The 16132-nt window shown below is 49.6% G+C and overlaps 1 protein-coding gene across 1 annotated transcript in view; it reads right to left on the reverse strand.

Annotated features, from left to right (window-relative positions):
* Nucleotides 1-367: 367 nt before the first annotated feature.
* Nucleotides 368-16132, reverse strand: part of LOC102765153 (sialic acid-binding Ig-like lectin 13) — a 27259-nt gene continuing 11494 nt past the window's right edge. The window contains exons 5-10 of the mRNA XM_015563646.1: nt 8547-8825; nt 8032-8079; nt 6146-6394; nt 5336-5450; nt 4923-5019; nt 368-581 (exon numbers count right to left, since the gene is read on the reverse strand). Of these exons, the coding sequence (XP_015419132.1) occupies nt 396-581; nt 4923-5019; nt 5336-5450; nt 6146-6394; nt 8032-8079; nt 8547-8825 (974 nt within the window). The 3' untranslated portion in view covers nt 368-395. The remainder of the gene's footprint in view (nt 582-4922; nt 5020-5335; nt 5451-6145; nt 6395-8031; nt 8080-8546; nt 8826-16132) is intronic.

Consider the following 16132-nt stretch of genomic DNA (forward strand, 5'->3'; position numbering starts at 1 on the left):
GTTCCAAAGCCAGTGTTCTTTCCACCATACTTTTAACTCATCACCCAGAGGGGGTTTTTTTGTTTTGTTTTGTTTTGTTTTAGTTTCGTCACCCAGAGGGGTTTTTTGTTTTGTTTTGTTTTGTTTAGTTTCAGGGTTTTTATTTTACTTTATTGATTTCAGAGCGGAAAAGAAAGGGAGAGGGAGAGAGAGATAGAAACATCAATGATGAGAGAGAATCATGGATCGGCTGCCTCCTGCACACCCACTGCTGAGAACTGAGCCCACAACCCGGGCATGGGCCCTTGACTGGAATCCAACCTGGGACCCTTCAGTCCGCAGGCCGATGCTCTATCTGCTGAGCCAAACTGGCTAGGGCCACCCAGAGGGCTTTTAATTCTCCGCAGCCCCCGCTTTCACATCAAGATCTCCGAGTATTCGTTTTCAGTGCCGCCCTCCTGTTCCTGAGGGCTCCTAGGCTTCATCTTATGGAATTTGAGGGTTGCGTATTGAATCTCTTCTTTCTTCCCTGAGGAGGGGACAGCCAGAGGTGGGGGGAGGTGCTCTAGGCGGCTGTCTGGCTGGGATTCATTCAGGGAACCCTGTGTGGAGGGAAAGAAAAGGAAGTCTGAGTCGCCCAGCTGGTGTGGCTCAGTGGGTTGGGCTTCGTCCCATGCACCAAAGGTCACCGGTTCGATTCCTGGTCAGGGCATATAACCAGGTTGTGGGTTCGACCCCCCCCAGTCAGGGCATATACAGGAGGCAGCCAATTAATTGATGTTTCTCTCTCACGTGGGTGTATCCCTCGCTCTCTCCCTCCCTCCCTTCACCTCTCTCTAAAACAAATAAATAAAAACATATTGAAAAATTTAAACTATTCCAAAATGGACCAAGAATTTGAATTAGGCATTTTTTCCAAAGAAGATATTCAACTGGCTAGAAAACTGTGGAGAGATGGTCACCATTCCTAATCATCAGAGAAATGCAAATCAAAACAACAATGAGAAGTCACTTCACTTCCATCAGTATGGCCACTGTCAAAAACGGAGCAAATCAAGATGAATTAGCCATGCTTACCTCTTTTATCCTTAGGTAATGTAACGCTTACATGTCTCTAATAAAGGCCCAATTTGAAGGAAAAAAACCAAAGCAAAACATGAAGCAAAACGAAAAAAAATAGCAAGTGTTGGCAAGGATATGGAGGAATTGGACCCTTCTGCAATGCAGGTGGAAATGTGAAATGGTGTAGCCACTATGAAAAATAGTGTGGACGTTTAAAAAAACACACAACTACCATATGACCCAGCAATCCCACTTCTGAGTACCCAAAAGAATTGAAAATAAGATCTTCAAGAGATATTTGCAGCCCTGACTCAGTGGATAGAGGGTCAGCCTGCAGACTGAAGGGTCCCGGGTTCGATTGCGGCCAAAGGCATGAACCCTGGTTGCGGTCTCATCCCCAGTAGGGGGTGTTCAGGAGGCAGCTGATCGATGTTTCTCTCTCATTGATGTTTCTAACTTTCGATCCCTCTCCCTTCCTCTCTATAAAAAATCAATAAAATATATTTTTTAAAAAAGAGATATTTGCACTCTAGTGTTCATTGCAGCATTATTCACAAGAGCAAAGAGCTGGGAACAACCCAAGTACTCATCAACAGATGAGGAGGAAAGAAGATGTGGTGTACAGATGCAACGGGATATTATTAAGACTTTAAAGGGCAGGAAATTCTGCCACAGGCAGCACCATGGGTGAGCCTTGAGGGCATGAGGCGGAGTGAAATGAGGCAGTCACAGAAAAGACACAAACTTGATGCAGTGAGGTGCCCAGAGAAGTGAAACCCATAGAAACAGAATGTATGGTGATTGCCAGGGGCTGACCTAGTCGGGGAAGTGGTAGTTGTTGTTCAAGGGTTACAAGTTCCTGTTTTGCAAGAGGAAAGAATTCTAGAAAAATGTTGCACAACTGTACTCTTAGAAATGATTAAGGGGGTATGTTTATGTTACGTTTTTTACCATGACAAATAATAATAATAATAATAATAATAATATCTTTAAAAAAATAAAATAAATAAAGACCAAGAGAAAAAAGGTAAGCTATTTCCCCAGCACTCCCTATCCCCCATACCCCGTGTTTCTCCCAAAATACGTGTCTATTTTGTACATTCTATTCACTTATTTGTTTGTTTGGTTGGTTAGTTGGTTTGGGTATATCCTTCTGCCTATCCCAAGATTTAAAAAATAATTTTTTTCTTTTCTTCTTTTTCAATATATTTTATTGATTTTTTTACAGAGAGGAAGGGAGAGAGATAGAAAGTTAGAAACATCGATGAGAGAGAAACATCGATCAGCTGCCTCCTGCACACCCCCTACTAGGGATGTGCCTGAAACCAAGGTACATGCCCTTGATTGGAATCAAACCTGGGACCTTTCAGTCCTCAGGCCAACGCTCTATCCACTGAGCCAAACCAGCCAGGGCTAATAATTCTTTTTCATAGATGGGTCCCTAGCACCTTGACTCTTGGTTGGTGCTCAATAAAATTTCCCAAACGGGTTAAGGAATGAAAGGATGTGTTTTACTCTGCTGCTCCAAATCCTTCCGAGGTTTCCAGTCACTCGCTGAATGTGATAAGCGAATGATAAGTGTGACGCTTACACTGGAGCGGGAAGTCTGAGCCGGAATGAAGAAGCGGGAATAGGAGGGAAGAGCATTTGAGAGGGGAGGAACAGCCCATGCAAACACCCAGAGGCAGCAATGACCTTGCTCTGGTTGCTAACAATGGAAAGTCCAGTGTGGATGGAGTGAGCGTTTGTAGCATAAAAAGTCGGGGGAGCGCCGAAACCGGTTTGGCTCAGTGGATAGAGGGAGGAATTGGCAGGAAATAGGGCAGGAGACTAAAGCTGGGATTAAAGTTAATGCCAATTATTTTTTGAAATATGTTTTATTGATTTTTTACAGAGAGGAAAGGAGAGGGATAGAGAGTTAGAAACATCGATGAAAGAGAAACATCGATCAGCTGCCTCCTGCACACCCCCTACTGGGGATGTGCCCGCAACCAAGGTACATGCCCTTGACTGGAATCAAACCTGGGACCTTTCAGTCCGCAGGCCGACGCTCTATCCACTGAGCCAAACCAGTTAGGCCAATTAAAAACGCAGTGCCAGAAAGCCTCATAATAGAGAGAAATGATATTTTAATGTTTAAATCAAAATGAACGCAATCAATCCATGGAGACCAAAGCACCAAAGCATTTAAATAAACCCAAGATTAGTAAGAGTGCGCTCTGAGCCGACGGGAGATTGAGGCAGAAGGAAGAGTGTGTGTGCCTCTGTACATATGTTTCTACATATTTTTAATGGCCAGTTTCTTCCAGATCTTGAAAGTAGATAAAATATTACTAAAAACATGAAACTTTAAGTTTCAACATTTTATTTATACACCCAACCAAAACTCAGTATAATTTTGTTTTCTTAGCTTCACTGCAAGCAAACACAGAAAGAATGTTTTGAAAATTGACTTCCGCCCAGTTGGAGGTGGCTCAGTGGTTGAGCATCGACCTATGAACCAGGAGGTCACGGTTCAGTTCTTGGTCAGGGCACGTGCCTGGGTTTGCGGGCTCCGATCCCCAGTGTGGGGCGTGCAGGAGGCAGCCGATCAATGATTCTCTCTCATCACTGACGTTTCTATCTCTCAAACCACCCCCCACTTCCTCTCTCTCTAAAAAATCAATAAAAACATTTTTTAAAAAAAACATTATTTGTCTTGTTTCCTGAGATTTTTGGCCTCCTCTTGAGCTTTGCTTCTAGGTCAGTAGTTGGCAAACTGGGGCTCGTGAGCCACATGCGGCTCTTTGGCCCCTTGAGTGTGGCTCTTCCACAAAATACTGACTTCTGTGCACGGGCCACGAAGTTTCAATCGCACTGTACATGCGCACCCGCACGTGGTATTTTGTGAAAGAGCCACACTTAAGGGGCCAAAGAGCCGCATGTGGCTCGTGAGCCGCAGTTTGCCAACCACTGTTCTAGGTGAATGCCCCACTCACCTCACCCTAATCCGAATCCTAACCACAACCCTAACCCCAACCCTAACCTTAGCCCTAACCCTAACCCTAGCCATGGCCATTCTGGAGAGGTGGGCATGGAGAGGCCAGAATCAGCAGAGCTGCAGACTGAGAAGTTTGGGCTTTATTCTCTCGGTCAGGGGTCGCCAAACTACAGTCCTTGGGTCAAATCCCACCCGCTGCCAGTTTTTGTAAATAAAGTTTTATTGGAACACAGCCATACTCATTCATTTCTAGATGGGGTATGGCAGTGCCGAGTGGCTGCCACAGAGACTGTATGGCCCACAAAGCCAAAAAGATTTGCTCTCTGGCCCTTTATAGAAAACCTTAGCCGGCCTCGGATCCAGGCAAAGAGGGCAAGCAGATGTCCGTAGGCCTTCAGACAACCCCTCTGTGTAGGGCAGTGGTTCTCAACCTAGCGAGTTCGATTCTGGTCAAGGGCACGTGTCTTGGTTGCAGGTGCGGGAAGCCACCAATAGATGTGTCTCTCTCACATTGATGTTTCTCTCTGTGTGTCTCTCCCCTTCCCTTCCACTCTCTCTAAAGATCAATGAGAAAAATATCCTCGGATGAGGATTAACAAAACAAACAAACTAAGATGGAGAGAGAGGGGGACCAATGCTGGCTGTTCTTAGGAGGAAAAATAGACGAGACATGGTAGATTTGGGGGCAGCAGGAGAAGAAAGAGGGGACAGAGAGGTGAGTCTTCCATTCCTGGCCTAAAAGAAAGAGGAGGAGGCTCTCGTGCTATGAGCAAGATGGGGAATCTGGAGGGAGGAGGAGATAAAGAGAGCAACTTGGCCATGCTGAGCAGGGCAACCCAGGGGGCCTTCCTGGGGGAGGTGTCCACGGGGCTGCCAATCGCGAGATGCCCAGGTCACTCACCTGAGGGGTTGGCCTCTGGGTGGCGTTTGCACCCTCTGTGCCCGTGTTCCCTGTGCCTGCTGCTGCCCCTGCCGCTTTCCTCCTGCAGGACCTCACTCTGCATGGAGAGACCAGATTCCCTTCAGTCCCCCTGTCCAGGGTGCGGTGGGCAGACCGACCCTCCTCTGTTCTCTCTTAAGGGGCTGGAGGGGTAACTGAGGTGGGCCCAGGGTTGAGAATGCAGCTCCCCGCTCTTGGAGCCAGAGGTTTGTGGCACCCACCCAAGGTGCCAGGGACCTGCTTCCTGCCCGGGCTTCAGGCTCGGCACCCCCTTCCCCTGCTGAGTCCCTCCAGCTCTGGGTTCAGGGGTTCCCTGACGTCCTGCCCTCCCAGCCCAGGGCTCTCCCTCCCTCCCTCCCCAGGTCAGTGCTCACATGATAAAGACGGCACAGAAAACCAGGAAGAGCAGGGTGGTCGCACCTGCTCCCCCGACTGCCCCCAGCATCATTCCCGATGATGAGCACGATGATGATGATGGCCCCCCTCTCCCTGCAGACAGATGGGATTATGGGGTGAGGTGGGGGGATTCCCCTCTGAGAACTCAGTCTTTCCTCCTCCCACGCCCTGCAGGGACCCCAGACTTGTGTTTTCTGGCCCCTTTGCAGGGTGCAAAGTACAGGAACAGGGCAGGGGGTGGAGATCAGGGTGAGGCGAGTGAGGCGCCCAGAGCTGGGTAGCAGCCTGTCTGTAGGGGGGGGGGGGGGGGGGGGGGGGGGGGGGGGGGGGGGCGTGGAGATTTTGTTCATTGTAGGGTTCATTTTGCATTCAGTGTTTATTGACAAGAAACACTGCACTGTGGTCACCTTCCTGTTCGTTGCTGAGGTTACTTTAGATGTTGTGCCCACGAGGAGTGCCTCGCTTACCTGAGCTTCCTCCGGCCCCCGAAAAGCAAGGACCATGAGTCCAGGGACACCCCTGTCCAAGCTCCAGGCCCTCTCCCAAGACCCACCTCCTGCCCCTGACTTCTCTCTCCTGGCCCCGCCCCACCCCACAGCGCTGGCCAGGCAGGAAGAGGGCAGGGGCACTTTCAATCCCAGGGAAATTTCGGGCTTTCACAGCTGAGCCCAGAGCAGAGCTGACCTCCTCTCTGAAGGTCAGGGAGCTGCAGGGCGGACTGTGAGGGTGGAGCGGATGCTGGCTTCCTGCAGGGCCGCCCCCCACCCCCCATCCACTGGGGCACTCACTCTGTACAGAGAGGCGCAGGGAGGAGTGCAGAGAGCCCCGAGAGTTGTGGGCCCGGCATGTGAGCTCCCCTTCATCCCCGACCTGCACTGGAGGCAGCTCCAGGACCCCAGGACTGGAGGTGCTCGGGTTCAGGTTCCCCTTGGCCCAGCTCAGCCTGGCGGGGGGGTTGCTGTCGACCTTACAGACCAGGCGCAGGGACTGGCCCTCCAGGACCAAAAGAGATGAGCCATTCTCCGGGACTGTGGGTGCTGGAGAAGAAGAGACAGAGGGTCAGAGTGACTACGAGGTGGAGAGGAAGCGGAAGGATTCGGGAGGAGGGGAACAGACACACAGCCTCCGGCTGGTGGGACCGCAGGCTTGTCTGCTTTCCGTGCAGAACAACCCGACCACTTCCCTCAAACTTGCAAAGAACGTGTGAAGTACTGTAGATATGTGCTGCTTTTAGGAACTGACGCCACACACACAGGGTTGTGAAAGTGGAGGCAGATTATTCGTTGCAGTGTTGAGGTTAGCAGAGTGAGATGAATGCCCTGGGTGTCCGTTACTAGAAGATGTGCACGCAGCCCTAGCTGGTTTGGCTCAGTGGGTAGAGCGTTGGCCTATGGACCTAAGGGTTCCAATGTCAATTCTGGCCAAGGGCACATGCCCGGGTTGGGGCTCAGTCCCCAGTCGAGGGGGCATGCAGGAGGCAGCCGATCAATGATTCTCTCTCATCATTGATGTTTCTATCTCTCTCCCTCTCCCTTCCTCTCTGAAATCAATGAAAATATATTTAAAAAAAAAAGATGTGCACACAACCAGAATCCAGCCATGCTGTAAAATACTGCACAGGCATGGAGAAGATGGGGACGTCAGTCCTACGGATGGCGAAGGACCTGTGAGATCCTTCAAGTGAACAAACCCAAGGCTCACACCAGCGTTTGGACACTGCTCACTTTCAGGGAGGTGAGCAGGCATCTGAGGACAGACTTCAGTGCCTTTCCATTTTTGCCCATCTATACTAATAAAAGGGTAATATGCTAATTAGGGCAGACATCTTCCAGATGTCCATTCAGACGTCCATCTGGACAAAGCCACAGTGGCTGCGAGGCCCAGGGCTCAGACCTCACAGCCACCACGGGACAGCAGTGGCAGCAGCAGCGGCTTGATGGGGGCATTGCCTTCCCCTGATCAGTCCAGTCGCCTCTTGGGAAGCAGGCCTAAGCCATCAGTAGGACATCCCCTGAGGTCTCCTAGACTGTGAGAGGGGGCAGGTCAAGCTGAGGGACCCGCCCACACACCCCGCAATGCACAAATTTTCATGCACCGGGCCTCCTTTAGTCTAGATAGATAAATAGATAGATAGATAGATATACCTAATATGCTGATTGTCCCCTAAGGAGTTCAACTGGGAGAGCAGGAGTTTGATCGCTTGCTATGACATGCACTGACCACCGGGGATGGCACAGAACATGGCAGGTGACCAGTGGCAGAGATGGCTTGGTGCTGAGGGAGTGGGAAAGAGGAGGCGGGGAGGTGGGGAGACCTAGGGACCCTACCCTGTGCACAAATTTTGTGCACAAGGCCTCTAGTATGATGATATTGCCTGTTGGAAAATACACAAATTAAACTATTGGAGGAAAATGAAAACTTGAGTCTGGAGGACTCATCAGGAGATGGAGGACCAGGAGCCTCGAGTGGCAGCTCAGCCATGTGGAGGGTGCCTCGTTCTCCTGGTGCAGGTGGCAGGGGACTTAGAGACCAGCCACTGGGACTGAGGAAGAAGAGGGACCACTGGGAGTGTCTGGTCACGGGGTGAGTCCAGGATGAGGCAAAGACTGGCCCTGTCCTGCCCAGACCTGGGAGAGGCCCTCCTCCCTACAGCCAATGGCGGGCTCCCTCCTACCTGAGCCATTTCCTTGGAAGACAGTTATGGTCAAGTTCTGTGGAGAGTCTGGGACAGAAAGAGAAGGTGGACTAAAGTCGGTGGTGAGGACTGGGCAGATATTGGCTCTGGGTCCCCAGGAGCTGCTTAAATGGGGACAGGGTGGGAGCAGGCATCCCCCTGACCCCTTCCCAAACCAGGTTCCGGACTTAGCACCCCATGTCTGAGGTCCCCACCCGCCATCTCTGCTGCCCTTGGACCCCCATCATGGACCCCCACATACTGGTCCAGCTCTCACAGGACATGTTGAGGTGCATGGTCCTCATCGTGGTCACCCTGGTCCCAGGCAAGGTCACCTGACAGGTGAAGGTGGCACCCGCCCACCCCCAGAGGCAACAGAAATACAAGAGGGACAGGGCTTGTGTCCTCAAGGTCCCCTACACAGCCAGGCCTCCAGGACAAAGCACCCAGCACACCTGCCTGGCCCTCCTGCTCTGCACACCCTCAGCGACCTGCTGTTCCGACCCAGCACTCACAGGTGACGCTGAGCTGGATGGTTGTCTCCACGGTCACACCAGCGGCAGGAAAATGCACCTGACAGGTGAGGTTGGTGCCGTGGTCCTGGGGCCGTGGGGTGAGGGTGAGCACCGAGGAGAGGCGGGTCCTGGGTCCCAGAGAGCTGTGGGCAGCTGACGTCCAGGAGAAGATGGGGGGTGTGCTCCTCTCACAGGCCCAGGGCACAGAGCAGGTCAGGATCCTGGGGCGGCCGCTCTCCAGGGACCCCGGGTTGAGGATGTCGGGTGTGTGCCTGAGGGCTGGTGAGGGGGGGAGACAGGGGATCAGGAGGGAGGGTCCCTGGTGCGGCCCTGAGAGAAGCCTCAGCTTGGGTCCAGCTCCTCCCTCTCAGCCCAACAGACTGTACCCCGACCCCCTTTCAGGATGGGGTACCATACCAGCCCTGCCCGGGGCCACTGTGAATTTTCCCAAGGCCTCTCCTGGAGCCGTTCCTTACCTGTCACTTGCACGTTGAACTTGTACTTTGTGTAAGAATATATAGCAGAATTTCCTCTCTCCACCCGAAAAAAGTAAATTCCATTATCTGTCCTCCGGGCGTCTCTGATGTCCAGGGAGCAGTTGTAGGTCCTGGGATCCCCAAGGAGGTGGAATCGGCCCTGGGTCTCCTCCTGCACTTTATGAGATGGGTTGTTTGTGGCCACTAAAACCTTATCAGTTGCACCTGCCTGTTCCCGGTACCAGTAGCCGTAAGCTGGTGTAGAGTCTTCCCATCCTTTCTGGGCATAGGTCACCTTGCAGGCCACCTGGACACACAGGCCCTCCTGCACAATCACGGGCATCTTCACCTTCAGACTGTATTCTTCATCTTGAGCCAGGGACCCTGCAGGTGAAACGAGGGTCAGCCGCAGCCCCCACCAGCCAGCCCTCTCCCTTCAGACACTCACCTGCCCACAGCAGGGGCAGCAGCAGCTGCAGCATCTCTGAGGGTATCTGGGCTCCTGTGGGTGAAAAGAGAAGCAAGACAATGGGAGGGGCCTGCAGAGTGACCAGGAAAGCTGGGGAGCAGCACAGGACCTCCCCGTCCACAGAAGAGGAACCTCAGCGCCTGAGCTCGTCCCCTCTGCACAGAGCGGGGAGGACACCCCACAGCCCAGAGACTGGGTGACCAGCACTTGTAATCCATCCTGAGCACCCTCTGACCCTCCTGCCCTCCATCTCGGCCCCACGGCAGCCTGCCTGGGGTCAGGGTACCAAGTTCACTCTGGGGAATTGTGTTTCTCAGGGTTCATCTCTGAGAAACTAGAATAAATGTTGCAAGATTTACAGAAGGCGGCACAGGAAGATGAACGTGAAAGCAGAACAGTGACCTTCAACAGAGGAGAAAGGTAGGGCTCTGATGCCCTCAGGGCCCAGACAGCCCTTGAAGATCACCCATCCCCTGCCCACGTCCACTCCTGGGAACCCGGAGGCCAAGGAGGGTGAGAGAGGCATCAAATCACACCCAGGCAGGACCTCAACCCACCTCCTGCTTCCCTGGCATGCCCTTCCCCTCAGAGATCATTTTCTGCAACAGTAAAAGAGGGCCAGACACCCTAGTGACAGGCTGCAGATGTCTGTGGAGGTCAGCCAGCCAGGGGTGGGAACATGGGAGACATGGGGAGGCCTGCGGTGGGGTGGTGGCAGGGGGGTAGAGAGGCCAGTGATCTTTCCTCCTCAGCAGCCATGCGGTGGACACCACTCTCCACTCACAAGGACACATGCCAGCCCTGGACGCTGCCCCAGAGTCTCTGTCCAGTGGGGACATAAGTGTTCTGGAACCTGGAGCTCCCTGGGATGGAGCTGCGATGTAGGACCCCAGGCGGGGTGGGGTGTCACTCAACCCTGGGTAGAAGGGGAGATTCTGTGTGTTCACACACACCAAGGGCTTCAAGGGGAGACTCACAGGTGAGACACCTGGAAAACCGAGGCTGGCATTCTCTGCACAGTTGGGTGTGGTGGGGAAGAAAATGCAGAGAGGAATGAGCAGATTTCAAAAGGAATGAACTCTACATACTTCCTCGGGAAGGCTTTCTTCATCACTGTTATATCACTGGACAGGCTCCTCCTTGTTCCAGAGCATGGCGGGCTGTCCTGCCTCTGGGGCTTTGCCTGGGTAGGCTCTGCTCCCAGAGGGACACAGAGAGCGAGGAGCACCACCCTAAGGGTCCTCCACCCTCAAGGATGGTAACAATTTCAGAGGGAATGGAGGTGGGGGGTGGGAAGAGATTAACCAAGGATCTTACATGCATACTAGAGGCCCAGCGCACAACATTTGTGCACTGGGGTGGGGTCCCTCAGCCCGTCCTGCTCCCTCTCGCAGTCTGGGATTCCTCAGGGGATGTCTGCCTGCTGGCTTAGGCCCACTCCCTATGTAAGCCGGCAGACAGACGACCCTCTCACAGTCCGGGACCCCTCCCTCCTTACCGGCTGCCTGCATGCTGCTCCTTGCCGCTCATCTCGGCTCGGTGCTCCTTAGCTACTTGGGGTCTATTTTTATTCCAGATAAATTTTTGGAGAGTTTGTTCTAGGTCTAAGAAATATGCTGTTGGTATCTTAATGAGGATTGCATTGAATCTATAGATTGCTTTGGGTAGTATGGACATTTTAATGATGTTGATTCTACCAACCCATGAACACAGTATATTCTTCCACTTGTTTATGTCTTCCTCTATCTATCTCTTTTTTCAATGTCCTGTAGTTTTCTGAGTGTAGGTCTTCTACCTCCTAAGTTAAGTTTATTCCTAGATATCTTTTTTGTTGTTGTTGCAATGGTAAATGGGATTTTTTTTTAGTTTCTCTTTCTTTGAGTTTATTACTGGTGCAAATTTTGTATCCTGCTACATTGCCAAATTCATGTATTAAGTCCAGTAGTTTTTTAATGAACTTTTTAAGGTTTTCCAGGTACAATACCATGTCATCTGTGAATAATGACAGTTTTGCTTCTTCTTTTCCAATTTGGATGACTTTCATTTCTTCTTCTTATCTGGTCACTATGACTAGCACTTCCTGTACTGTCGAACAGGAGTGGTGAAAGTGGACATCCCTGTCTTGTTCCTGTTCTTAGGGGAAATGGTTTTAGTTTTTGCCCAGTGAGAATGATGTTGGCTGTAGGTTTGTCATATATGGCCTTTAACATGTTGAGGTATGTTCCCTCTATTCCCACTTTACTGAGAGTTTGTATTAAAAATGGGTGTTGGATTTTGTTAAATCCTTTCTCTGCATCTGCTGATAAGATCATGTGATTTTTGTCTTTCAATTTGTTTATGTGATATATCACGTGTATTGATCTATGAATATTGTACCAGCCTTGTATCCCTGGAATAAATCCCACTGGATCATGGTGTATGATCTTTTTAATATATTGCTGGATGCAATTTGCTAATATTTTGTTGAGGATTTTAGCATCTATTTTCATCAGGGATATTGGCCTATAATTCTCTTCCTTTATCTGGTTTTTGAATTAGGATAATGCTGGCCTTATAAAAAGAGTTTGCAAGTGTTCCTTCCCTTGGGTCTCAGATCTTTGCTTTCCATTACCTTGAGTGCTTCATACTCTTCCCTTCTGGCCTGTAGAGTTTCTGATGAGAAATCAGCTCTCGGCCTTATGGGAACTCCTTTGTAGGTAACAGTTTTCTTTTCTCTTGCTGCCTTTAAGATTCTCTCTTTGTCTTTAATTTTTGCCTCAATTTGGGTTCTTCTTGTTTGGGGTTCTCTGTGTCTCCTGAACTTGTGTGAATTTTTCCTTTCCTAGGCTAGGGAAGTTTTCTGTCATTATTTCTTCAAACACATTCTCTATTCCTTTCTCCCTTTCTGCTTCTTCTGGCACACCTACTATTCTAATATTGCTATGTTTCACATTGTCCCACAGCTCCCTTGACCTGTCCTCCTGTTTTTAATTGTTTTTTCTTTTTGATTCTCTGATTGAATGATATTTTTACTCTGTCTTCTAATTTACTGATTCCATCCTCAGCTTACCCTAATCTGCTGTGTATTCCTTCCAATGTGTTCTTTATTTGTGTTATGTCATTCCTTATCTCAGACTGTTCTTTTTTCATAGTCACTATATCTTTTTTTACACTGTTGAGCATCTTTACTATCATTACTCTGAACTCTGATCCAGATAAATTTCTTCTCTGCTTCATTTATTCCTTCTTCTGGGGAATTCTCTAGTTCTCTCATTTGGTGGTTGTTTCTTTGTCTCCTCATTTTGGTTGTCCGTTTGGGGTTATGACTATGTATTAGGCAAATCCTCTACACCTTGCAATCTCTAGTACAGGACAGTGTTAAAGGTTCTTTCTGACTAATTACATCAGGCAAAGACTCAAAGCCTCCAGAAGGTGCCTCTGCCTATAGACTGATAGAATTCTGACTTGAATTGCCCCCAGGCAATTGTCCTCATGAGTGGGGAAAGTTTTTTTCAACAGGTGGGGCAGTTGTTTCATTCTGAAGGCTAATTACTAAGTGGCCTCAGGACAAGTTGTTTTCCAATAAGGTGTGTCAACTATCTTCCCCCCAGTCAAGGCAAATGTCTGAGTGGGAAAGATGTCCTCCAATGTGTGAGGGAATGACTCATCCCAGGAAACTTGGGGTGTCTGCCTTCTGAGCTCTATCCCCCAGACCCCTGGCTTCTGCTCTTACAGCTCCAGTCCACTTCACGCTCTCTCTGTCGGAGCACAGGGTGGGTGGCTCCACAGGGAATTTTGTGCATTGGCCCTTTAAGCCAGATGTTATGTGGGTACCCTTTTCAGTTTTGTTGCTCTCTCCTAGGTGCCCCAGCTTGGGAATAGATCCCAGAATTCTCAGTTGCACCACCCCACAGCTGAGATATCGCTCCTGTGCTTCAGTTGCTGCCTGTGGGTGCCTGGCCAGCCCTTTTGCGCTGCCACGTCTCTTACCAGTCTCTATGCAGTCTCCACTTTCAGTTCTTGGGTATCAGAGTTCTCGCCTGCTAGTTTTTTATTGATTATTTGGGAAGTTTTTCTGTATTTTACTTGTAATTCCGGTTTGTTCCTGGGAGCATGTCCGTGCAGCATCCACATACTCTGATGCCTCTTTTTACCTCTTGTGTGTTTTTTTAATATTAGCCATCTTAGGGAATAATGATGGCACCTCATTGTGTGGTTTTAATTTGTACTTTCCTATATTAGTGATGTGCATATTTTTATGTGTTTATTGATTATGTATATATCCTGATAAAATATCGATTGAAATCATCTGCCAAATTTTAAATAGATTTGTTTGTTTTGTTGTTGAGTGACATTTTTTTATACATCCCGGTATATTTGTTGTTTATTGCTTTGTTGAGAGTCCTGGATAGATTCTGGATACAAGTCATTCATCAAGTAATATTTGCAGATATTTTTATCCAAGTCTGTAAATTTTCCTTTAGCTCTCTTTTTAAAAAATGTTTGTATTGATTTTCAGACAGAGAGGAAGGGAGCAGGATAGAGATATAGAAATATTGATGGGGGAGGAAATCATCCCTGGACCACCTTCTGCATGCCCCCTAATGGGGATGGAGCCCACAAACCTGGCATGTGTCCTCGATGGGCATCAACCCAGACACCGCTTGGTTCCTGGGTGGACACTCAACCACTGGCCCACACTAGTTGGGCCTTTAGCTCTCTTAGTAGTAACTTTTACAGAACAGCAAGCTTCTGTTTCTTAAAATATGTATCACTCATGAGTATACATCACTACTAATGTATCAGGACATGAAAGAGCAGAGAAAACAAGGTTAGAGGAAGATGGGGACATTCAAGGATTGCAAAAGGTCACATGGACAGTGCAGAGGGCTGAATGGTGGCCACCAAGAGACACCCAGGTCTTAATCCCTGGTACTCCAAAATGTTACCATATAAGGGAAAGGGGGACTTTGCTGATGGAAGTAAGGTAAGAATATTCACATGAAGAGCATCCCAGATTATTAGGGTTGATCCCTGAATCCAGTCATAAGAGTCCCCAAAATAGGAGTAGCAGGTGACTTTCTACACACAGAGCAGGACGAGGCCATGTGACCAGAAGTTAGGTCTCAGTGACACAGCCACACACCAAGGACAGCCGGCACCACATCACCCGGAGAAGCAAGAGATGGGTTCTCTCCTCCAGCCTCTGAACTGAGTGCATCCCAACCAACAACTGGATTTCTACACAATAGAACCCATTACACACGATGGGGTGTAGGACATGTTACCCCAAGATGTGGCACCCAATCTTTCTTTGTATCTGAGGTCTCTGTCAACAACTTAGAAGGGCAGAGGGAGAAGATATTTTTACTCCCTACATGTATTTCTGGTCTCAAGAACTAAGAGACTAAATTTCCATTTTTAAAAGACACAGAGTGTGTAGGAATTTGTCAAATGACCCCAGGAAATTGATATAGGCAGGAATTCATGGAGCACCTTTGGGAGAATGCAGTCAAGGAATTGAGAAAAGACCCCCTTCGCCAGATCCATCCCTTTGTTCCTCTTCGCAGCCAAATTCCTCAAAGGGTTGTCTGGACCCACTTTCCCATAACCCCTATGTCAGGATGTCCAATGACAATGTGTTTTCCTGTGTCTTTTCTTCTCTATGTGCCATCAGTCCTTTTCCTCCCTCACCTGTTGTCCTCATCTCACACAGACATGTTCCCGTCCGGACCCCTCTCCTGATCTCCAGACCTTCACACCAGCTCTCCCACTGATGGCCGCAGTTGGATATGAAGTGTCTTCTCAGAATGAACATCCACCTCAAAACCCTCCTCTCTCTGTCCATCAAACACAACCATCCCTTCTGATGCAAAGGGGAAACACTTGGGCACCACCCTTGCTCTTGACACCCTCAATCCCCACATCCCTAGGGAAATTCAGTCAACTTGAACTTTGAAATATATCCAGAAATTAAACCTTGCTCTCCACCTCACCTCCCTGGTTCAACCACCATGCCCTCCTGCCTTCTGTGCTCTCCCCCATCACTATTTGGCTGCCGTGGTCTATTCTGAACAGAGCGGCCATGGGCATCCTGTTACAAAGAACCTTCAACCACATCTCTGATCATGATAAATCGCTTTCTGGTTACTGTATTTGCTGCAAGCTTTCCCTAGGCTGCACACCATGGGGTCTGCACCTCCCTCCAGGGATCCCCCCTCCCAGGTGACCCTGGTCTGTCACACCTGAGTCTTGTCTCCATCACACACCAGGCTGCTCCTGCCTCAGAGCTGGGGCACTGCTCCCCATCTTCCCTGCTAATCTCCTTTAGGGAAACACACAGTTTGCTCTCTCACCACCATCAAGTCTAGGCTCAGACATCATAGTTTATACTCTCAGCTGTTGGAATTGACCCCCCACATGTCACTTGATCCATTCTTTACTTGAAACCTCCACACACACTTATGACCATCATACAGGCTCTGATATTTTCATTTATTGATTACTAGAGGCCCGGTGCATGAAAATCATACACGGGAAGTGGGTAGTCCCTCACCCCAGGCTCCACCTTCTCTACTCCAGGACACCTCGGGGGACATCTCTCACAATCCAGGACAGCTGGCTCCTAACTGCTCACCTGGCTGCTGGCCTGTTCCCCCTAA

The sequence above is a fragment of the Myotis davidii genome, unplaced genomic scaffold (assembly GCF_000327345.1).
Source record: "Myotis davidii unplaced genomic scaffold, ASM32734v1 scaffold212, whole genome shotgun sequence".
Taxonomy (NCBI): Eukaryota; Metazoa; Chordata; class Mammalia; order Chiroptera; family Vespertilionidae; genus Myotis; species Myotis davidii.